Below are 24,370 nucleotides of genomic sequence, written 5' to 3'. Positions count from 1 at the left end.
GGACACTGGTCCTCGGAGTCCAAATACCAGCAAAAATGTCTGTCTTGTCTCCCTCAAGTCTCAAAATATAAAACTATGATGCCGTGTTAGAAGACTTTATCTCTTGAAACCACACACAAAAAATAATTATATGCATCTAAGGGTTTGTGTGCACACTGATTTCCCTGTGTATAAACACTGTGCGTGTCAATGATGTATGCATATCAGGCAGTGTAATTACTTATTTGAAGAAATAGTGTCTGGATTTAGTATTTTGTCAGCATATTTGACAGTGAATTTGTTGATATAATCACTGCAGTGCTAGCAAATATATTCAGTGCTAGCAGTGTCCTGGACTAAGCTGTCACTCACATCTCAGGATCACAGTAGGCTAATTTCTGTTAAATATTCCATGTGGTAAAATATAACTTGCCAGGGAAATTTTGACCTTATGAGGAATAGCAATAATTGTCTTGCTGGAATCTGCTTGTTAACCAAGTACAGCAGATACAAGTGTTCCAAAAAACAATAAAACATTTAAAAAGTATACCATTCAGCTTACGTCATTCATAACGCCTGCCTCTTCATCAACTCGTGTTTTATTTTAAAACATATATCCATTAAATAAACACAAATGTGTGTGTTTATTAAAGACGATAATATATGAAGGAAAATAGCACCATCTTTGGTTGCTAGTGGAAACAAAATCAATAATGCACAGAAGATACCGTTGTACAAGATTATGATTGTGGGGATTCTGAGCTTATGACATATTTTTAGTTTTCCCCCAAAGATTGCTTAAATCATATCTAACTTCTTAAAGCCACCTTCCCATGTCGTTTCATCTTGGTTGCATGATCTATCATCCACCCATATTAACAGTATTGACTAGCATTGATAAACTTCTTTCCTCAGTATCATAGTGGTAGTTTTGGTATTGATTTTAAGAGTTGTGAAGTTATCCATTTAAGTTCAGTTGTTTTTTTTTTTTTTACACCATGTTTGAAAATGTTTCAGGCTATTTTTTTGCTTCATTGTTCCGACTTTAACACTAAGGTATATTCCATCCTAACATGTCAAAAGTGATAGTCATATATTTTGAAATTGCACCTTGGGTAGCTTTTATGCCATCAATTTAAGCAGGATCTGTACAAAAATCTGATTTTGGCCTTCTTGAAAATATTCTGAATTTAATTCAGGTATTAGTTCCTGGACAAGCTTATACATTAGCTATCCAGGCAGCTGGACGGTAATTCTGGAGCACACAAAGACGTCCCTTTAATAGGTTGGGGAGTGTGAGGAGAGCCAAAGCTATGCACTGATTTCCACATGGATATGGCCTATGGCACAGGGGTACCTGCCCTCAGCCATCTGCACTGATTTGACAAATGATTCTATATCAAAGGGTTCTGCACTGATTTGGGTGGTAATTGATTGGAAGTGAAGACTTCAAATCCCTGATTGGTTTAGCAGGATGTGGGGCCGAGACGTGGTGGCAAGTGTGAGAATTTCAAGGATAGGCAGCAAGAGAGAAATGAGTCTATAGTGCAGGAGATTTGTAAAAAAAAAATGTACTGTAAAAGAGATTTTTAAAGTATGGGAAAGGTTGCCCTCCTACAGAGAGCAAATAGATAACTGTGCTTAACTCCCCTACCACCACAAAAAAAAAAAATACTTTTTGCTATCATTTCCTCATTGTAAACCTTCTTAAACTTGCTACACTTGATGTTCCATTCACACGTTTCACTGATGTTGTGGGGTTTACATGCTTTAGATATGTGTAGCACCACATGATGCAGTGATTTAGTTACCTTGTCATTTGCTGTGAACTATCTACTGCGGTGACTGTAGTTTATTTACCCTCCTGTTTAAAAAAATATAAATAAAATAAAAAAAACTCCTAAAGCTCTGCAGACAACACAGTGACAGTGGAGCATCTTCATCTCGAAAATCACAACTTTAATAAGAAAGGTCTATTTTCTTTTCTTTAATGTTTTACATGGCCTTCACTATAGCTTCAGGTACCAAAAATCTGTCCATTTTGGGTTTTTTTTTTATGTTGCAACTCCATTTGCCCCCCTCCCAAAAGATATTTGGAAGGCCCCACACCTTGAACATGTAATGTACAATTCTTCCTCAATTACACTTCATGAGAAATCTAAGGTAATAAATAAGTATGCATTTTCTTCACAGTTTAACCATAGAATAAATTCAAATAAAACCAGAAATGTCTCTGTATCTATTTCTAATGCAGCCGTTGGGGTATCTGATTTGCAAGTGTGTCCATGTAGATCAGATTTCACCATTCAAAAAGAGGAATTTGATTAGAAATGGAATATTATTGATTTGTTCCACACAGATGTGTAGTCTGATGCAGATACATGGGCATTGCAAATTGGCTTAGAGCGAAATATGTATTACGCGTTATCTTACATCAATTTCCCCTAAGCCTCTGATGCTATTAGCCATTGTTGTGTAAATGGTGAGTCTTCCCGAAAAAATATATGTCCTGCAAAAAAGTGTTAAAATCTGTGAATATTCTTCAACAATTTTAAGGTTTTCTGTCATTTGACAGCAGACAAGTATTCACAGATGATAATCATATAATTTAATCATTAGCACTGGTCAAAGGAAAAGGAGTAGGCTGTCAGCAAATCACAGGGATCCCTTTTCAGTCCAGTGCCATCTGAGGGAAAGACACTTAACCTGAAGTTGTTCCCAACAGCATACCTCCATCTTTAATGGCAGCTCTCTTGCCCTTCTGTGTTTGAGTGGGTGAAAGTGGCATCAACACTGCAGAGCAGTTTGGTGCTGATAAGATGAAGGAAATGCCGTGTAATGGCAACCCATTCACAACTTTTTTGAAGCTCATTTGGAATAGACTGAGTATAAAAAAATTTTAAAAAAAGAATTGGGTCATATTTATCCTTATAACATTTCAAGTGAGACCTGAAAGATGTGTGTACAATTTGAAGTGTTTGCATAGTGCAGGCCATGCCATTACCAGCTCCAACCTACCAATCCAGTCATGTGTACAGCGCGACATGTTGAATGTTCTGCCGATAAGCCAGCGTAGTGCAGAGGATTGTTAATGCGGTTGTGACAGGGACGCTAGGTATATATAGGCCCCACTGCCTTCATTACATGGCAGGATGACTGCACTGCATACCTTTTGCCATTTGACACAGACATGTGCTGTTTGCTAGTGACAGATGCTGCACAGTACTGGTCCCAGAGGTCATAAATGACCTTTGGATTGGCTTTTTTTTTTTTTTTCAGTCACAAAGCATTATTTGCTTGACGATAGAAACCAATGCAACCCCAGGCATTGCGACGGAGCCGTGGGTTGTTGCTGCTTGTCTTTTGAGATCACATTTACCTCAGCTGACTTTTGTGCTTGTGTCTATGTGTACTTGTATGTCAGAGAGGGGGATTGATTGAATATATGTGTGTCAGTGCACTTTAATGTATAAGCACATGAATGCTGGTCTACAGAAAGATGCCTCAGTAACCACCAACAGTCGTGATGCTTAAACTTCAGCTAAATTGCTACATATTGATCATCTAGTTCTGAAGCTTGACAGATTCACTTTTATCATGCATAATTATTCACCAAGATGTGCAAGTTCTGTTGCCTTTTTTTAGTTGCAGAATGACTCTACTCATGGAAGTTGGTAGGCATTTTATCCAAGACCACCAGGGCAAAGTGCTTTCAAGTACTAGGGTGTTTGGAAAGGGTCTTCCGCACTTCACTTTACAAGGCACTCTCTTCTAGTAACAAAATGAGATGCAAGATTTAAGTTATTTCAGAATTGGCAGGAACAAGTTGCGGTGCAAGCTCATTTTGTCAGGGGTGAATGAACTCTACCAAAACCCTCTCTGCATGTGTTATCTTTTTATGTTTACAGACATGTGCATGTTTATGAATGGACCATAGAAGCTCTATTATTTTATTAGATGCACCTTGCCAGTACTGAGTTAGAGTCCATTTTGCCTCCAGAACTGCAATAGTAAAGATTCAACAACGTCTCGGAAACATTCCTCAGAGATTTTTCTCCTTATTTACATGACAGCAGTTGCTTACATCACACAGTTGAGGCAGATTTCTTGACTGTACATCCCTGATGCAAATCTCCCGTTCCACCACATCCCAGAGGTGCTCTACTGGATTTAGATCTGGCAACTGTGGACACAATGGGAGTAGAGTGAACACATTGTCATATTCAAGAAACCAGTTTGAAATAATCTGATCTTTGTGACACATTGGATAGTCTTGCTAGGAGTAGCAGTTATATATAAAAAAAAAAAAAAAAACGGACATTGTGGTCTTAATGGGATGGACATGGTCAGCAGTAATACTAAAGTAGGCTGTGGCATTTAAAAAATGCTCATGCTACTAAGGGGCTCAAAAAATATCTGTCCCCCACATGATTACAGCACCTTAGCTCTTCATGCAAGGCATGAAGAGCTAAGGCATACAAAAGATGTATGCAGTGGAGGATTCATCTTTTGTATGCTCTTTACATCTGATTTAGTCTGGCTATTGCATTCCTGTGCAGTTTCGCAATTTTTGCAGTGGAGGATGGTTGTTTACAGTGCAGGAAATTACCGGTAAGCTCCTTAGCATTGAACTGCCGCATTCCATACGTCACTGGCAAATGTTAGCAATTGGGTAAAATTTAAAACCCCAACACAGAGTCCACACCTCCAGGAAGTAATCAGGTCTCCACAGCCCAGAGAACCCAGACTCTCTATACGAAGCAAAAAGTGTTTTTTAGCAGGTGACACCAGATTAGACCTAAAATTGAGACTTATGGGATGAGTGAACACTTTCCAAATTATTAATTATTAATACAATTTTGGTTAGTATGTCTAAGCTGTAGCCTCACTTTGCTGTTTTAGCTGACCAGGGTGGCACCCAACATGTTCTCTGAAGTTCATGCGCATCCTGGCAGCGACATCCTGTTATGAATTTAAATATGGTGTTTGGTAAACCTTATCCAAATTAATGTTGTCTATTCATTGTCTTCTCCCTGTTTTCCTTAACAAGGCATTTTGGTCCATACAATGGCTATCCAATGGATATTTTCATTTATAACAGTTTTCTGCAAGTAAAAATCTCCGCAGAGTAGCTGTTTCTGAAATGCTCTGACTGGCCTGTACCCCACAAACAGCCCTAGTAGACTCAAAGTCACTCTAATGCCCTTTCTTCTACATTGGTGTAGCAATGTTTTCACTACGTTTAGATTCCTTGATAATGCCATGTGATCAAATCAATATTCTGTTTGTGTTAACAAGAAATTAAACAGGTGTAGCTAATAAATTGGCTGGTGCATGGGTGTCATTGCATCAGGCCATCTCAAATAGTTCCAGTTAAAATCATTCAACTTTGACAAAGAAACGAACAGATCATAATTACGACTCTACAGATGCGATGGCGTGTCTCTATGCTTGCATCAGTGATTATATTTCATTCCGTTCCCTGTCATGCAATGATGTGAACCTGTAATGCATACTGCATAATACCTTGTGAAAAACCAACACAGTTTCTAGTGCCTCAAGCTCTGTGTCAGAAATATGATCTTACCTTCACCTCTTACACTGAATGCTGCACTGTAATGATGGTGTGAGGAGAACCCACACATCAATTATTCACATAATGCAAGATTTCTCACTTTTTATCTTCTCACTGGCAAGGGAGGACCGTTTAAGAAAAGCAGAGGTGAACAATTGAGAGGAAAAAAAAAGTGGAATGAATGCTCGGCAGATAAATAGAAGAATTGTGCATTGCCCTGTCAATGCTCTTGATGCAAGTTATAATTGTAGTTTGATAATATGTGGACCATGGGGATGTTCACTATGCAATATATGGCCTTTAGACTAGTATCACTATGGAAACCAAAGGCCCTGAACGACCTGTAGTGCCCACCCACCAGGACAGCCGTTAATCATCTTCGTTCAGATCCTGGCACTGCAGAATTTGGCCAGTGTGTCAAGAAGCAATTATATATACTTAGTGCTTGGGCATCAGATCTCCTCCCTCCTCCTTTTTCCTCGCTCCCTCTCACACTCTTAATATAATCATAGAGCAGTCAGTTTTAAAGGCTTCTGTTCACTTCAATGTCTATCTGGGGGATTCACACAATGTAGAAGGAAAAGAAAAAAGTTTCAAAAGAGAGAATGTATTCCATTCTGAGAACCATAATAATCAGAATACTCTTTACATATAAATCGTATTCAGCCATTTACTCATTTTACCAGCCTCCTGAGCTGACTGACATACTAAATTACCCCAGCTGGCCCCATTGCATTCACTGCACATATTGGGCTGGTGCGGATCATGGAGACTAATGCGAGCTGACTAGAGGGAGATTATGTTCCACTGCTAACAGCTAAAACGTGAATAACACCATCCACAAACCCACGGTGTTCCCCTGTTACATCAGCGCCGGTCAACTATTTGAAGACGGAAAGAGAAGAAGTCCAGTCAGGATATAATCAGATAGAAATATAGCAGGCAGACACTGTACAGGCACCCAAAGTAAGGCTGTATTTCCTGCACAAAAACTTTTTTTCAATGCCTACTTATATTGGATTATGCTAGTTATCAATTTGTAGTACAGAGAAAAACACATTGGTTAAAAAATTAAAAAAAAAAACATTTACCAATGTGAGTATTTTACAATAGTTACTGTTTTCTAAATTATAAAAAAAGGGTGTTTCCACTTACGTGCCATAACAAGGAAACAGTTATATGGCGGTGTTTTTGTGGAAAGTAATTATTTCTGTAATAAATCATGTCTTTAAAAGTCACAAATTAGTGAAAAGTGCTGGGTTGTTTCTTTTCCCCAGATGCTGGGCTAATGCTATTGGATCAGACACCAGTCAGTTTTAACACTTTAACATAAAGACTGACTCAAAATATTGACTTAAGTTGGTTCTCCATTGTCAAGTCCAACTTGTTAAAACGTTTGAGTCCCACCATGACTCTTGTTATATATTGAGTAAAACTTTTGTTTTGAAAACTGTCTTTATTACAGGCTTTTCTTTTCAAGACATTTTTGTTAGCCTCATTGTTAAACTTTTGTCGCTTTGACCCATCTTCTGGTTAAAAACCAAACCAGTAACCTGAACCTTCAGTGTTAAATCAACTGAGGCCTGGATCTGTCCATATTTGATCCAGGAGTAAAATAGCAAAAACCCAAACTACTGTCTATTACGCAGCAGTTTTTGGAGGGCCATAATGTCATTTTCTTCATCTGTTTAGCTTTCACTTGCTAAGAGGAAATAAAGTAAAACACACTTGGGCAAAAACAACTCAACCCGTGATTAGAAATATTTTTTACTGCTTCGGACACCTAACACATATCAGAAATTTGACACAATGAAAGAATCTGGCAAATTGAGAGGGAACCACGTTCAAAGTTCAGGCCATGGGGTTGAGGACCAGACGTGTTATTTTGGCACTGACATACAAACGACAAAGTAAATTGCTTTCCATTAGATTTCTCATCAACGGACTGGGAGGAGAAACACATTGGTTTGTTATTATTTACTGTCTAACAACTATCTTTGGATATGAATGCACCGAGAGTCATTTTAGACAGCTGGTTGTGCATTAGGGATGTAGAGCAGTGCTAGGCTTTGAACAGTTGATGACAGGCTGTCAGACAGCCTCCATCCACTGGACTCCTTTTACCAAGGTCCACTTTCGCAATGAGCCACTCTCCACCATAACAGCCATTCATCCAGAAAAGGACATAGGCATTTTTGATGTGTTTGGTGCTAAGTGAGGTAAAATTGTGCGAACTTCACTGTATAGCACCCTATCACATTTGCAAGAAGCACGCACCGAGAGGAAAGGTTGAAAGGGAGAGTAACTTTACTGCACTGAGGTGACTTGAGACTATCAGAGGGAAATAATGACTTTGACTGTGCCTGATAACTACTAATTAGCATTGAATAATTCTGCCCTTCTCGCCTCATGTTAAATAGGTCTTGAATGATTAAAAGAATGCTCAAAGGAAGAGCCAAAAATGAAATTGTTGGTTTGAAATAAAAGCAGCTTCTGCTAGAATCTCTAGTAAAAAGTTAGAATTTATACATAATTTCAAAAATAATAATACACTCATTGAGGCTTTGATCAGACTTGTGAAAAAGAAAAAAACAAAAAAAAAAAACACAAGGTCGGCAAAAATCAAAGAGTAGCCTTTCCAGAAAAAAAGAAGAAAAACAAAATAGAGATTTACATTGTAACTTAAGAACATCCTAAAATATCTGCCATTATTTTACAGAATTATGTTTTATCCCTTGACTTATATGAAGCAGGAGCTTACCTTATGAGGACAAATGGGTGGTGGAGAGTTAAAAGACTTCTCTGGCGTCTGGCCGGGGTTCTACAAGAAAAACACATTATCAGGGACGTGTAGAGTGCATCTCCAGGCAAATCTTTAGTGACAGAAGTTGCAGCTTATGTCCTGGTGCTTGCTGTTTAGCGTTTTTGTTATATTTTTTCATGGGGGTTAAGTGGCTCTCCACTTCCACACTCTCTGCCACCCACTAATCCAGAAGCAGCAGCTTTTGTTGATCGTCACATTTTAAATGTTTCAGGAGCCCCATCTCTCTGTGCCTCACTTAGTAGGGAGTGAGGCGATTCACGTAACATTTCGCAGACAGTTTTCATCCACAGCGTCTCACAAATGGAAGGTTTTCAAATTTATAATGTCTACGCAAAGTTAATTAAATCAGTAATTCAATTCAAAAACTTAAATTCGTACACGTAATGCTCTGTTCTGTTAATTTTGTTACCTCTGACTTTCAGCTAATGTAAAAGCAAATTCCAGTTTTTTCAGAAAATGGTAATTTGCATGACTACTGCAATTTGCATGTTATTTTAATAGTAGTATTGTAGTAGTAACTTGCACAGAAAAACAAGTCCAAGTATTGTGTAGTACATGCTCTCAATCTTTGACGGGTTGTGGTTGTTTATGCAGGAGATACTGTAGTTGGCATGAAGGTATTCAGCTTTTTGCACAGCTGAGGCATCAAGGAACCCTAGTTTACAAGAACAACAGAACTCAGCTCTTCTGTTGGGTCTGATACCTCGTCATACTCTTGACAATACCTCATAAAGTGTGTCGGACGGGGATAATTTTTGAATCAAACAAACAGTCATGTGTTTGGATTTAGAATCTTTTGAAGGCTGCTGTTGTATGTGCACCTTTTTCTATCAGAGTTTTACATTTCACTAAACTTTCCAATGTTGGGTACAGCACTGAATTGCCAGCCTCTTTTATAATCCAAACTTAATTTACATGACATATAAACTCCATTTTATGACCTGCTTAAGTAACCAGGCCATAAAATACTTTTTTTTTTTTTTTTTTATTCAAAGGGGCTTTTTTAATTGGCGTTTTGTAATATTCTACATTTATGAGAAGAATAATTGTGGGTTTTCATTAGCTTCAATCAAGAAATATCACAATTAACAGAAATAAATGCTTCAAATATGTCACTTCTTGCAAATGCATTTTTGTAATCCATGAGTTTCACTTTTTTTTTTAAACTGAATTACCTAAATAAATCCACTTTTTGGGATATTTTTAATTTATCAAGATGCACCAATGTGTGATTATCATGGAGGTTAGTGTTTTGCCCAAGCACTAGAATCTGCAAATGTTTCCTCTCCTTGACCATTTTGCTATCCTGATTATAAATCCCATGCTTTTGCCTTTGTTTTCCAGTTCCCCATATTTCTATCTCTCCACATGGATTATAAATCCGTCTTTGTCAGAAGATTTCACTGAGCATATGTTCAGGACTTTTGCACAGGTGCCTGATAGCACTTTTTGAGGTTAAATGATCATCACATTGTTAATACACCAATACATCACTCAGACACAAGAAAACACCATTAAAAAGTACACACAAGGTACGACAACAAGGCAACAACAGATGGTCCTGCTGCTTGTGATTATGCAGAGATCCAAAGTATTTGCATACTCACAAAGCAACTGCAGGAAAAAAAAAAAAAAAGAGTAAACAACAAGCCTTCTTAAACTGACCTGGGTGAGAAATGAAAAGAGCAGTGGGTGAGGCCAAACCCAGCAGGAAAGTGGATGGGCTCGGAAAATGTCTTTTGGAATCTACTAAGGGTCTACCCCCTGGGAAGGCCCTGTTGATTTCCAAGCAGGTGCTTTCAGTTATGTCCTCATATCCAATTATGTGCCTGTGGTATGTCTGATGCGCTGTGACACTATTAATGGTTGCCTTATGGTATCACCAGGACAGATGAGACACTCAGCTCTCCAGACTCTTAACATCTATATTTCATTGCCGCGTAGGAGGAGAACACCTCACTGGCCGCAGCAGCCGAAGGAAGAGGGGGGGAAAAAAAAAGAAAAAGAAAAACAAGCAGGCTTTCAGCGTAGCGTAAACACCATGGTATAAAATATAAATGACTAAATGGGTCTTTCTGTGACGGTAGAATTAGCAGACAAAATTTTCCCTACAGATTCCGGATGTAATATAGACATGATATCTTAACGACGACAGGCAAATACACGTTTTTTTTTTTTTTTGTTCTTCTTCTTTTGGAATATGAGCAAAAAGTGGGTTTTGTTTGTTTTCTCAATGTTCTTTTTTTTCTGGTTTTTGCGCAGAGATTTGAGGAAATTACTCGACCTTGGCTCCAAACTTTGCTTACAAAATAATGAATTTTAAATTTGTGGCTATATTTTTACGCAAGCGAAAATGGAAAAGAAAGAGATTTTTTTTTTTTTTTTCCATTTTAATTATGAAGTGACCCAGGCTTTTTCAACACAGAAAATGTGGCCCTTTTCAACTGAAGGTTAATCAGTAAGTTAGAAATGAAAAAGAACAGCCTCACAGAACTTATTGCACTATGGCTTGTAAATAACTTAAGATATATTGTATTTTCTGTTAAAACAGAAAAAAAAAAAACTTTTTTATTTAGTTGAATTTTTTTTTTATTAAAAACAAGTAATAGGCCGATTTTTAAGTTTCATATGGGTCATTGCTTTCATTAAAAAGCACAAATAATGTGGTGACATAAAGACTGACATGTATAAAATGTGTTTCTAAAGTCAGAATGGACTTTTGTTCATTTAAATAAGAATCCCTGATGCCAGCCAGAGATGATTTAAAATCTTTTGTTTGTACATACAAATATCCAATCTTTAGCTGCGGTGAAAGTTGTTTTATTTTAAAGATTCTATTCTCATTTTATTCTCCGAGCTGAGCAAAATGTCACTTTTTATGTCACCCAGTCCTACTGAATCCCACTCCTGCAGACACTAATTATTAATCATTAGTATTTCATCAGTGGGAAACCACGCAGCTTTTTGTGAGAAACAGCTAATGGCTCATCCTCAGACTTATGAGAGATATGGAGAATGGCACATTCAGAGGAGAAAACCAAAGTGAGAGCACAAAACACAAAAAAACAGCTGTCACTTTTCAACTTTGGTCAGGGACATTTTGTATCTGATAAAGAAACGACATTGACAGAGCTTGCAACAGAGGGCATTTGATTACGCCGCATATTGATGTTTTTGTATTTTCAGAGTGCTGCGGGTGGTTATTGTAATTTGATGACGCCCAGAGAGCACAATTCTATGATATATAACAGAAATAATTTTCTGAGGAAATGGAACGATAACTGAAATATGAGGTTTCTTCGTCTGACTTCGTGGAGACATGCTGATTTAGTAAAAATGATTTTGCTCTTCCTCAAAACATTTTTTCTCTTCAACCCGATACCTTCCATCACAGGCTCCTACAACTCATAAGCAGTCTTAATTACCTGTGCTGCAAAACAGGGGACATACAACACCTTGCACACTTATTGACACCGCTGGTATTGAAGTGCCAAAAGCATAAAAGAATGAACCTTTTATTGCCGTGTCAAATTCTCGCTCTGAAGATATTAGGAGAAAAAAAAAATAAGTAAATTATTTTCAGTGGGGAAAGAAACTCCCATTTTTATTATTTAAAAAAATCACTTAGATCACTATTATTGGCAACTCTGATAATTTCCTGAATGAATATATTCACACTACTTTTTTTTTTTCATGTTACACCTACAATCTGATTTATTTCATTGACATTTGTGGTAGACCAACACTAAGCACAGCTTAATTGTTCAATGGAAAACAGTGACACGTGATTTAATTTTAATAATTTTAATTGTGGTATAGATCTAAAAAGTGCGGCTTGCATTTGTTTTCAGCTTCTATGACTCAAGACATTGCAGAATGTGTGTTGCATTTCAGCTTCAAGACTTTTGGGGTGATGGACACCAGCTCCACTCCCAACCCCACCAGCGACAAAAGTGTTTAATAGTGGATGGATGGACGGACTTTTAGGGGCAGGTCTGTTGCATCTTTGCACAATCAGAGATGTAAACGTTTGCCAATTTTTCTTTACCAAATAACTCAAGATGAGTAAGAACAATACATGTGTTCGGGTTTGTAACATTACAAAATGTGGAAAAGTTCATTAGCCTATGTCTGTTTTTTTTTTTTTTTTTGTAAGTTATAAATATGGTGAAACGGGTGCCTCTTTCTTGTAGCCAATACTTAAAAGTTGAAAAGACAACAAAATAAGACATGTAAGTATGAGGTAGGTATGTGCCAATGGTGATGGGTGAGGAAATGGCTACAAGAAAATATCCTGAGTCTATAATCAGAATAATATTTGTAAAGTTTCTAAACAACTTTAACCGTGAGACACAATAGGGATCTACTGGAAGTTTTTCCTCACCATTATGAGTAGGAAAATAGAAGAGATATAAAATTCCCAAAACTCTCAGTAAAAGAACTGCAGAAAAGATTTTCATCTTGGGGCCACCAAGTCTCTATTGCACTTATTTATTTTGGGGCTCCGGCAGGCATCCTCACCAGGGTTGGCAATAATTGCAGAGGCTGATGTACAACCCCAACACAGGTTCATGTGGCAGATGTAATATACAACAGTATAGTCACATTCATGGCTTCCCCAAGAAGCCTCACGAAAGAGAAACAAAAGCACCATTCAGAGCTGAGTGGACAGGGACTCGTGGCACATTTGTGCTCATCACCCCCAACGACTCTGCCTCCATTTTGTGGTCATACAAGGAGGCTTTATGCTGTGATCTTGCCCAGCCTGTGCTAAAGTGCAGCACGGCATTCAATAAACTGTATTCCTATCAGTTAGTTATTTCTTTTCTAGCTCCATTTGCTACCCCAACACTGAGCCCCACCCTACCCCCTTCCTCACCCCGACCAATAAAATACAGTTCTTTGACTAGGATTAAAGGAGCAATGTAGTTCAAGGATTATCAAATGCCTTTGATCATGTGACTGCCATGTTTTTGATCTACAGAACATGGCTCCAAATATATTCCCTTTCTCATGCCTTCTGTCTCCATCCCTCTCAATGGATTTCCGCTGGCTTGCTTATTCTCTGCAATTTGAGGATAGTTCTCGACAGGCAGTGAAAATGCAGAATGTAAAAACTGCAATACACATACATCTTTTGAATGCGTTTTTTTTAACACTATAATAAAAGCTTACATGGGTTAGGTGGGGTGAGAACACAAGGTGATGAAGTTGGATGTCATGAGTATTTATCACTGTAATATGTTTATTAAAACATAAGGTTGTTTCTAAAGCTCTGTAGGTTTTGAAACCTGCACAGATTTCTAAACTCAGATGGAAGACATTATGCCTCTCTTCTCCGAGGATAATGACACAGTCGCTTGGGGTTTAAAGAAAGTGACCCCACTGTTTATTATTTGCCTTTGAAAGACAAAGTTAGGTTTGAATTTCTTTAATCCCCACTGCAGCTCAAACTGTACCCTGCTGTTGTTCATTAACAGTAGCCTGGAGCTACATTGCAATATTTAAGTTCAAGCACTATTATTATTTAGAGGCTGAATGGGACTTGCAATCAAAGCAGCATCTTTATGTCCAATACTTGCATCACAAAGACGAGCCCATTATAGAAACATATGACCATGGAGCAGGAAGACGTATAGCAAAAATTAAGTCAACATGAAACAAAAATGTTCCTCATCACACAATCATCTCACATTACTGTCACTGCCAAGGCAAGAATTGAACATATCACAACAATTATTTTGATGAGTCTCCAAGCAATGCAACATTTCAGTGTGAATGGTGCTTGGACCTTGCATCATTACAAGGCGTGGTTTCAGGCGATGGAAAAAAAAAAAAAAAGAAGCCCATCAAAAAATGATTGAATATCATTTTAATGGGTAGATCCCTACAAGGCTTTCATACTGTCTACCTGCCATGTTATTAGATAGACCATGTCAGTCATGCTGGGGAACACAAAGTCAACACACAGACAGGCTTGACAAGACATAAGCATGCCGGCTTCCATCTTCCTCCCAGCTTGGCATGTTTATCTAGTCTTCCATGTGCGCTTAGTGCAGTACTGTGCATATGCATACAGAATGATGAAGGTTCAGAAACCAGTGCCTGAAGGAAGCTGCACATATAGCACAGACGCTTTGAAATTCTGCCAGGGTGGGCCTCATTTGCAAAGCAATTTGACAACAAAAGTAAAATACTCTGCAACCTCAAACCCAATTCTGGAGGTGCTGAGAGAGGGAATTTGTGTGGTTTACATCCGGTGTCTTGCGTGCGTGCACGTGTGTGTGTGTGTGTGTGTGTGTGTGTGTGTCTGTGTTTCTGACATGGCAAGTCTGCAGACCTTGCATTGCATCAGTGCAATGTCATGACTGAGTTGGTAAAGAAGAGGCATAACCATTCTGTTTGAGGGGGGGGAGTCCCAAAAACATAGAGGGAGTTTGCATTTGAGCTAAAGCTCTACTGAAAAACAGTGGAATTAATAAACACGCCTTTAAATATGTTGTGTTTAGAACACAACATATTTCATAGCATTTCAAGTGTTTTGTGTAAAATTTTGGAACAAATTCCTTGTTTGTTTGCACACATTTGGTACATAAAGTTGATTCTGATTCTGCATACTGTCCAAGTGCCATAAGATCCAGTTCACTTCCAAAAGTAAGCAGATGGTCACCATCCATTCCACTTTGTTCTTTGTTTACCAGGACATTATTTTTTTTTATTATTTTGTAGAAACGGCCTCTTTCTTGTGCAGGAGATTGTTTTTTAAAATGCAGCGCCTGTCTGGATTAACTGGAGCAGGATTTGGTTGTTCGGGGGATTTTTTTTTTTTTTTCTTTTTACAAGGCAGCTTAGTACTACTTTTATTGCCCATAGAATGCTGCTGCTAGAGTTCTTGCTTTAGAATTTTTTTTATATACTTTTAGAAAAGACACCAAACAACATTGCAGAAGCCATTTATGTCCCAACATAATAATCAAACATTCTGTATGCGTATGTCATTTGCTGCATTTGGTGCTTCATTAAAGCTTTCCGTTTCCCTAATGTCTCATAAACAATCTCAGAGTCTTATTTTGTCAGGGGAGTCTGGTTTTTATTGTTTTGCAGTGGCCCTCAATGGTGTTCCATCCTCACTGTTAAAGTTTCATGTTTTGAAAGCTAAAAACCATAATAAATAATTTTTAAACTCTCTCCACTGTTCACGTGACATATACTCTGTACAGTTCAACAGCAAAAAATAAGCAAATGTAATACACACACACAAAAAAAGAACTAAAAAAAAAACATAGAATAGTAATTGTCAAAGTGCTACAACTACAACTAGGTTGTAACATGTTTTATTTTTATAATAAAGAGGTTTTTTTTTTAATGTAATTTCAGCATTAAATCTTAAAGTTCGCACACCCATTTTATTTAATCTGATCAACCGGATATGAAGTTCAGACGAATTGATGTGTTCTTTCTGTGACTTACAAAGGTTCTTCCAAATCTATTAAATTTTTATGGTATAATTTGTCCACGGTCCTTTTTAGGTTACCTCACAGATTTTCTGTCAGATTTAGCTTTGATTCTTGGCTTGGCCATTCCAAATATATTTATTTTTTATTTATTTTTATTTGGAAGTGTGTATGCGCTCAAATAGTGCTACAAAATGACATTCATCTTTATCATCAGGTTAACTGCAAAAACCTAAATATTTTATGTCTAAACTGACTAGCATGTGAAAAATGTCTTGGTTTTATGTGCCTTTATGAAACCACAGACCCATCCGATGCTGCGACCGCAGCAGTCACGGGATTCTTTTTGGTGATGCACAGCTCCTCTATGTGCCACACATATCTTTTAGGGTTGTGGCTCAAAAGTTTGGATTTGCTGTCATGAGAACACATTCCCCCCACAAGCTGTTTTGGTCACAATGATAATATCAATTCTCAAATTATTAATGACTGTCTTGACTATAAAAAAAAAAAAGGAAGATGGATGGCAAAACTTTGTCAAGTTTAATGAGACTTTATGCCAGGTGTAAGATCAATAAGACTAAATTCTTGCATGTGTTTTGACAGTGACAGTTTCATGTTTTCATGTGTTCATTCTGAACACATGAACCATTTATGAAATATGTATTTAGTCTATAATCAGTATATAAAAAAAGAAAACCTAAATAAACTATTTTTCTTTCTGTAACCTCAAACAGTAATAAAAAAAAGACAATTTAGAAAATTAAAAGTTCTATATATAAAATATGTGTGACAACATAATTATTTCTCAAACACTTTGGAGTGGAACTGCAGTTTTGACACAAATTGAGGCCATGCGACGAGAGACTGCCTGATGAAAAGCATTCTAATCCTGTCATAGTTTGGGTGACTTTCTAAGATAAATACTTTGGCATTGTCTTGACGAGAGAGCCTTGCCTCATTTTAAGTGTCTTTGGGATCTGGATCAGTCCACATGATGGGAGTCAGACTTGTACACTTGACCATATAATGTGCCATGCTTGTCGAAAAGCGGGAATGCATTTCTCTCTTCAAAGTATGATTCTTGGCCTGCTCTCGTTGCTCGTTCTCTCTAACCAATTTGTCATTCAGAGACCAGCCTCGCCGCTGCCAGCGCCGGGATGATAGCAGTGGGCCTTTCTGATCCAGGCAGTGGCAAGGGAGTAGGCCAAGTGTTACACGAGCCACCCTGGGACACCGAGCCGGCGCTTTCGCCGCCTGATGCACGCCTCCATGGCCTGAGAAGAACTGGCTTTGCAGATGCTTTCGATTCGTTACAGAATGGAGCTCATCTACTTTGTGGGAACATTTGCTTTTTGTGCATGCGTGCGCCACATTTGTGCTTGTTTGTGTGTTGCATTTAGCATGTTTGCATGAGAATGCATGCGTGTATCAAAACAGATTAAGAGGGTACGTTTGAGTGTTCTCGCAATACATCTGTGCATGGATGGGTAAGAAGCAGCTTTAAGTATAAAGATGTGGTTATGCTCAAATGGGGCTAAGACTTCCTTTTCTGGTTCACAATTACAATGTTCACTTTGTCCTGATGACCTAAAGGGTAACTGTCACACCAATGTGCTTAAGAGGTTAGAATTTCCCCTACATCACAGCCTTCTAAAAGGCAAAAGGAAACAGAAATGTCTCGTCACCATTTCATTATTCTTGTTTTAAGCAACCGTTATTGGCCTCATTCAAATGCCTGAATGCTGCATTTGCTGTTAGGCTTATCATCAAGTTGCTCAATTTACTCCTGGAGTTCTTTCTCTAGTTGGTTGAGCAGAGAATTAAGAATATTCAAAAAGTTTGTTTTTTTTTATTAGCAGCGAGTTATTGCCTCTCATGGCCAGGCAAAACTTCCTGTTAATAAATTAAACAACATCCAATCACGTTAAATTACTTGGTGCGTAGGCTCAGCAAGAAAAGCACCCAAAGTTCTTTTAATTTAATTACCTGTTTGAAAAACTGACAATATGATCTAAAATAGTGGAATTAAATTAAAAAAAGTTATGCAACTACTTAGAAAATTATGCAGAGTTTAACATGGTTAATATAAAATCCAATTTGACCTCCCATCCACTTTTTATGTTCTACTGTATATTTTTATGCAAACAGAGCTGGTAAAGTAGCTGCCACTTTGTAAATGAGCCAATAACCTGCATATCTTATACCAAAAAAAATCTATCAGAATTGTAGCCTTTCTAGAAATCATTCAGAAATGAGCAAATGGTTGAATTGTTCACTTTTTATGTCAGAACTCTCAGCTTGGCCAAGGAGTTAAAGAAATCAGCGTCCCCAAGTCAGCAGAAAGCCTAAGCAGCAACACGATGTCTTTACTTCAGCAACAAATCTTTAAGATGTTCACACCTTAGACTTCTGGACCAAGTTTTTTAAGGTGATTTCTAATGCCACTTTCCTCATCTCTACAATCCGACTCAGGATGACGAGAAGATTCGCTGCACATTTACTATTCCTGGGCCTTTTTAAGGATGCATATTAACTGCAAACAGCTGCTGACGACAATGCTACCATGGCAACCACAACATAAACATACTTGCTTGACTCAGGCCAAAACTAATTTGACTAGCGTAATGTATACTGCATTTATTTCATCCCAAGACAAATTCCTCCTGCACAATAAAGAAGTCAAAAAGAGTTGAAATTGAAAATAACAGTAAAATTAATGACATTGTGAACTAAATAATGGCAACGCAGACAAGTCACACATTGTCCAAATGGTACAATTTTGGACAAGTGTTTTCGTTCTGATGAACATTTCATTTATGTTTACAGAGGCAGCCCAAAGCAAAGTAAACTAAGCCATAGTCTGGGGTTTCCACACAAGCAGGGGTTCCCCCAAGACTCCTTGAATTTCCACCCAATATAGATAACAGAATTTGTTGGCTGTTGCTTTTCTGCTTTGTCAGCAGGTTTTTTTAATGAGTACGATGAAAATTTTACATTTCCTGTATATTTTTTGAAATAGATGTAAATATTTTAGTCGAATTTATTTAGACTAATTAACACAATACTTTAATTCAGTGGAGACATTTTTTTTCTAAAATTTAAAGAGTACAATATGTACACAGCGAAGCTTTCCTAGTTTTTCATCTTTAGCTATGCTAGTGGAGTTATAATTTAATAGTCGTACTGTAGCTTAATCATGTCAGTTGCTTGTGGGTGAACAGGAGTCACACATCATGTGAAAGAGAACTGCAGTAAATCTAGATACATATCTGACATTTTTATGTACAGACCCATTTAATAAATTAGAATTTTATTGAAAAGCACATTTATTTTAGGAACTTTATCACTAAGTGAAGCACATTAGATAGATTAATTACGTCCAGATGGATGTTTGAAAACATTTATTTCTGTTAATTATGATAATTTTCCACTTGCAGCTAAACACATGAAATTTGAAATTAAAGTATTTCACCAGACCAGGGAAAAAAAAAAAAAAAACTATTTTTAAAAACAAAAAATAGTTGCTAAACTATTTTGTTTAAAAACTACAGGTAACAAACAGGTTTGTTTATCACCTGCTTAAAGGTAATTTTCAGAAGATATTTCTGAGAAACAAGGCTTATTGGCACATATATTCACATTTATTAAGAATGTCTGTGAATGCAAGCAAAATGACTCAAACTTGTCTGTCCTGGATATAACTGCAAGTGCAGATGACCAAGTCAGAAAATTAACACTTCTGCAATTTGTTTACAACTATCAACTAACAAACACCACTTCAAAAAGTCCATTTAATTTAGGTAATTCATTGTTGACTCTCTAAGTCTATTTAAAAGATAATGCTCATTTTGTAAATATTTGAGAAATATGGTGGTGGATGAGTAATGGATTTAAATGCACCAGGGTATTCAAATCAAAACGAGCTCAGCGCCCCTTTCAGCCTTTGTGCGGTCCTGCACCTTTAAGCAGCGATGCTCCATCTCGACACTATTTTTGCATACCAGCAATTTAATCATTCATGAGAGAATTTCCACAAAAGTAAGTGCATTTTTTTTCTCATTAGTAAACTGCCATCTACCATTATCCATCTAACAATCAGCTTTCTCTCTCTCTCTAAAAAAAAAACAAAGCCTCGTTCACTTTGTGTGGCAAACGGGAGCCTATAGCAGCTAACTAAATGCCTAGCCAAACCTTTCTTGTTATACATTGACACACATCTCACAAAGCAGCATCAGACTTTTATCTGTCTGAGCACAATTCAGTTTTTGATTGGGAATGAATCTAGAAAGCTTCAATCAGTTTCCCTTGTACGGGCACAGTTAACATGTCTGCGACTGCTCCTTGTGCGCTGATGGCAGGGACGTGGGCGATTAAGGCCAGAGTCCAATCAAACCAGCTGTGTGCCATTTCCCCTGTGGTCCTGACTGTGCCAGGAATTTGTTCCACACTAGAAGCGGGGGAGAGAGGCCCAAACCAAACCCCAGTCATGAGAGTTAGGGCCACACATGAACCACGACATGTAGACAGATTGGGGGTTTAGCTACACAAACATTTATCAGAGGCAGAGATGCTATGCAAGCAGCAATAATCTCACTGGTTGCGATGAACCCTCAGTGGAAAGCAAGCATTGACAAAAAACCCAAAAAACTGTTGAAAACAAGCAGTGCTAATACAGGAGATAAGTGAGGGAATGAGTCCAAGTTTTATACGAGTATGATTTTAAAGCAGGATGGTTCTGAATTACGAATTAACTCAGTTTTAGTTGCAAGATCTCTACTGAATAATGTATATAAATTAAGCCACAGTATATGTATATCAAGTCTTTTTTTTCATTAAACAACAAGCATTTATTAGATAAATTAGAAGAAACTTTCATTCAAGCTACAAATAAAATCTAATCAAAAAATACCATGGAAGTACAAGGTGTCATTTACAAACCTCTGAGAAAATAACATAAGCAACTCAAATATCTTGAAAAGGTTTGACATTTTCTGTAACTCGTTTCAGAAAGTGAAGCTCCTTATGTAGAGTCAGTCATAAAGTGAAACATTTCCAGGCTTTGTTTGCGTAAGCTTGATTATTATGGCTAACAAATCATGAAAACACAAAACCTAGTGTCTCAGAAAAATTAGACAAAATCAACAAAAATTTTAATAAAATGTACATTTATGTTCATTCCTATGCAGTCAAAACATGGTTGGGGCTCCTTTTGCATGAATTTGTTCCACAGTGACTGCATCACTGTGGCATGATGGTATGAAGACGCTCAGTCTGCGGTTCTGCTAAAGTCTAATGGAAGCCCAGGTGGCCGATAGTGGGCCACATTCAGGTCATCTGCATTGTTGCATCTCGCATCATTAATCTTCCTCTTGACAATACCCCATATAGAATCTATACAGCCAGGCAAGCCCGCTGATCAAAGAAGCACAGTAAAACCATGGTCACTGAACCAGTTCTTGGTATCTTTGACAGTGTGGGCAGGTGCCAGATCCTGTTGGAACACAAAATGTGCTCCATCTCCAAAGAGGTTTTTGTCAGAAAGCAGCATGAAGTGCTCTTAAACTTCTTGGTAGATGACTGCGGACTCCAACCTCAGTCCACTCCTTGTGGAGCTTTCCTAATTAATTAAATGTACTATTCTTAGCAACCTTCACAAGGGTGTGATTATCTCTGTTGCTCGTGTTCATTTTGCCATCACATTTTTTTTTTCTCCATCCAACCAACTTTCTATGATTAAGCTTGGAGCCAGCACTCTTTGAAATAACAACTGCTTTAGCAATTACCTTCCTGGTTTACCTGATGTCAGTCACTCTTCTGGACATCTGTCTTCCTCAAGACTGTGTAGGCCATGATATGGTCATTACATAACATTTATGCTTTGAAAGAGCTGATATTATGTAATCTTGAGACTTATGGGTTTTCATTTTCTGTAAGCAATAGTTACCAAACTCAAAAATAAAGCCCTGAATATTACAGTTTATTATGATTTTTTTTAATTTATGAGATTCACTTTCTGAAATGAGTGACGAAAAATATTGAACTACTTTATGATATTGTAATTTTGAGCAGTACCTATGAATTAAAAAGATAATAATAAAATGATTGAATTACAGTAATCGCGATTCACTATTTAATTTCAAATGGACGCAATTCTCACCAGCGGGTTTATAATTTTTGTGTTATGTACTAAAAGCAGAAATTGTAAACTAATAGAAAAACGTGACTTTCAATGTTTTAAGGAATTTACCTAATCAAGCGCAATTAGACTAGTCTCCTAAATCTGCCAGTGAAAACATTTACATGCGTTTGTCTAAATTGCCCTACCAAAAAAATGGGGCTGTTGCATAAATAAATGAGTGGCCAAGCCTCTCTGCTTAAACCACTGACATCGACCATGTAAAAACTGTATATGAGAAACACCCCCATTCACTTTTAGTAAGTTTCAAAAATCACAATCTACATTTGAAGGAATTTGTAATCTGCAATAAATATTTAGTAAAGACTCAGAAAAAAAAACAAAACAAGAATTAGTGTAATATTACAAGCTGCAAATCACATATCAATTTGAGCATCATTATCCAAGCATTTGAGATAAGGGGTAGGATTAAATAAGTGTTCGCTCCTTCCTCCTCCTTTTTAAACAGAAAAGTAGTGGTAAACCAGTTACTTTCTTCTTGACTATGTATCCATGTGTTTTCTTGTCCTACTGATTGCTTGTTTTCTTGTTTTTAAAAACCTGTTTGAAATAAATAAATAAAAGCATAGAAGACTGACATATTTTCTTAAAGTGGTTACACCGTTCACCCCTCTGTGGTCTAATACAAACTGGGGTCATTTGGACCCACACGTTTTTTTACTCTGTGCGGGCTCCTGTACTTTTTTTTTTTTTTTTCAAATCAGTAACAACTAGTGAGGCATCAGTGACGCAAGGCATGCAGTAGAAAATATAAAATAAGGAGGGATATCACACTGTACCATGCAATATTGTATAAGGGAGAGGTACTATAACTCACTCAGTATATTATGTATGTGGCAGCCAGTTTTATCTTTGTATTCACAGAGGTCACATTTACAATTAGAGATAAAGAGACTGTGCAAACACACAGAGGGACCATCCCTGTTATTTCATCAATATAACAATGTTTGGCTTAAACAGTAAAAAAAAAACAGCTTTTTGGTGCTATGTTCAATTGTATTTTTATTAGATTCAATCATATTGAAGAAATATTGTGGGGAAAAAAGCTGTTTCTATAACTAACTACAGAAAATTAGGGTAAGGTGGGACAGCAGAAATAAATGAAAAAGCAAACGCAGCAGTCATTTTTTGACTTGTATGCTCACAACTGCTCAATACCAATAAACAGGAGAAGAAGGAGTTTCTTGTTTTAGAATGTATGGATTATATCCACATGTCCACATCTTAATTGGAGTGCCCATATGATGAGTTGGACTGTAAAATCTGTATTTTCCTTTTATTTCAAGTGGGCAAAATGTCAGAAATACATGCAACTGTGTTGTTTTACAAGGGAGCAGTTTAATTAGACATTCCAGTCCAAACTCCCTCCAGATATTTTCCTAAATAAATAAATAAAAAACATCATTTATTTTCTTACTGCCTCCTCCAGACAAATCCTTTTCCTCCGAATAAACATACTGAAACATCAAGGGGCTATCAAACCAAGGTACATGCGAGGCCTGCTAAACACCTATTAGAGTAATCGATGACAGAGACAGAGGTTATGACCAATGAATGAGTAGGATATTTGTGTCTCCCACTCTGCATTACCAACATCTTCGGAGCGAGCTTTATAGATTTGGACGAAGGCAGAGGAGGATTTTATCAGCACCAACCCAGAGAAACGCATTAAGAGATCAGAACCCCAAAGGTCAATTGTGCCTGTGGGCAGTACTCTATTATGGTGTCCTGTCTGTTTATCCAGCTCTGAAGCTGAGTGACAGGCAAAAACAAGCAATGAATCACATTATGTAGAAACTAATCTTATACAGACTTCAAAACTATTTTAAAAACTGTACATTATCGTCGGTGTGTACAGTAAAAATGTTGCAAATGTTTATCTCACACCTCTAAAAGACACTCACACAAGCAGATACAGAGAGGAAAAAAATAACGTTATCATTGTTTTTTTTCTATATATTCCTAATAAGAGTACTGACAGAAAAGAAAAGCAGTCCATATGCTGACAGATCTACGTCATGAGGCATAAATTGTTTTAAGATGAAATTGCTTCCTATCAGTGTTTTTTGATGAGAAAGTAACATTAAAACATGAGGTGAAGCTCAGTAAAGTTGATTCCATAATACTGCCCTTTTTTGAATGTTTTAATTAGCAAAGATAGTTATAATGTGTAAATAGAAAGAACATACTTTAGCCATGAGCACAGCCATCTACTCTGCAAGATTTCTGTCAAGTTGTCCTTTAATTTGTGCCGTTTCCTTTAATTTGTGTGCAGATGGGTACATCTACGCAGAATTTGTATCAACTGGATTCCACTCAAAGAGCTAAGCAGTTTTTTT

At 37.3% G+C, this 24,370-nt stretch overlaps 1 protein-coding gene across 4 annotated transcripts in view; it reads right to left on the bottom strand.

The window, feature by feature from the left end:
* Positions 1-24,370, bottom strand: part of pcdh11 (protocadherin 11) — a 185,063-nt gene that overhangs the window by 100,365 nt on the left and 60,328 nt on the right. For 2 of the 4 annotated variants that reach the window (XM_015030019.1, XM_015030097.1), the window contains exons 4-5: positions 8,316-8,375; positions 4,064-4,162 (exon numbers count right to left, since the gene is read on the bottom strand). In XM_015030019.1, the coding sequence (XP_014885505.1) occupies positions 4,064-4,162; positions 8,316-8,375 (159 nt within the window). The remainder of the gene's footprint in view (positions 1-4,063; positions 4,163-8,315; positions 8,376-24,370) is intronic. The other 2 variants (XM_015030182.1, XM_015030261.1) reach the window with 1 other exon arrangement.

This window comes from Poecilia latipinna, unplaced genomic scaffold, assembly GCF_001443285.1.
Source record: "Poecilia latipinna isolate Pla-1442-1.1 unplaced genomic scaffold, P_latipinna-1.0 Scaffold0, whole genome shotgun sequence".
Lineage (NCBI taxonomy): Eukaryota > Metazoa > Chordata > Actinopteri > Cyprinodontiformes > Poeciliidae > Poecilia > Poecilia latipinna.
The sequence above is the reverse complement of the archived record's forward strand: the minus strand, read 5'-3'. Positions and strand labels throughout refer to the sequence as shown.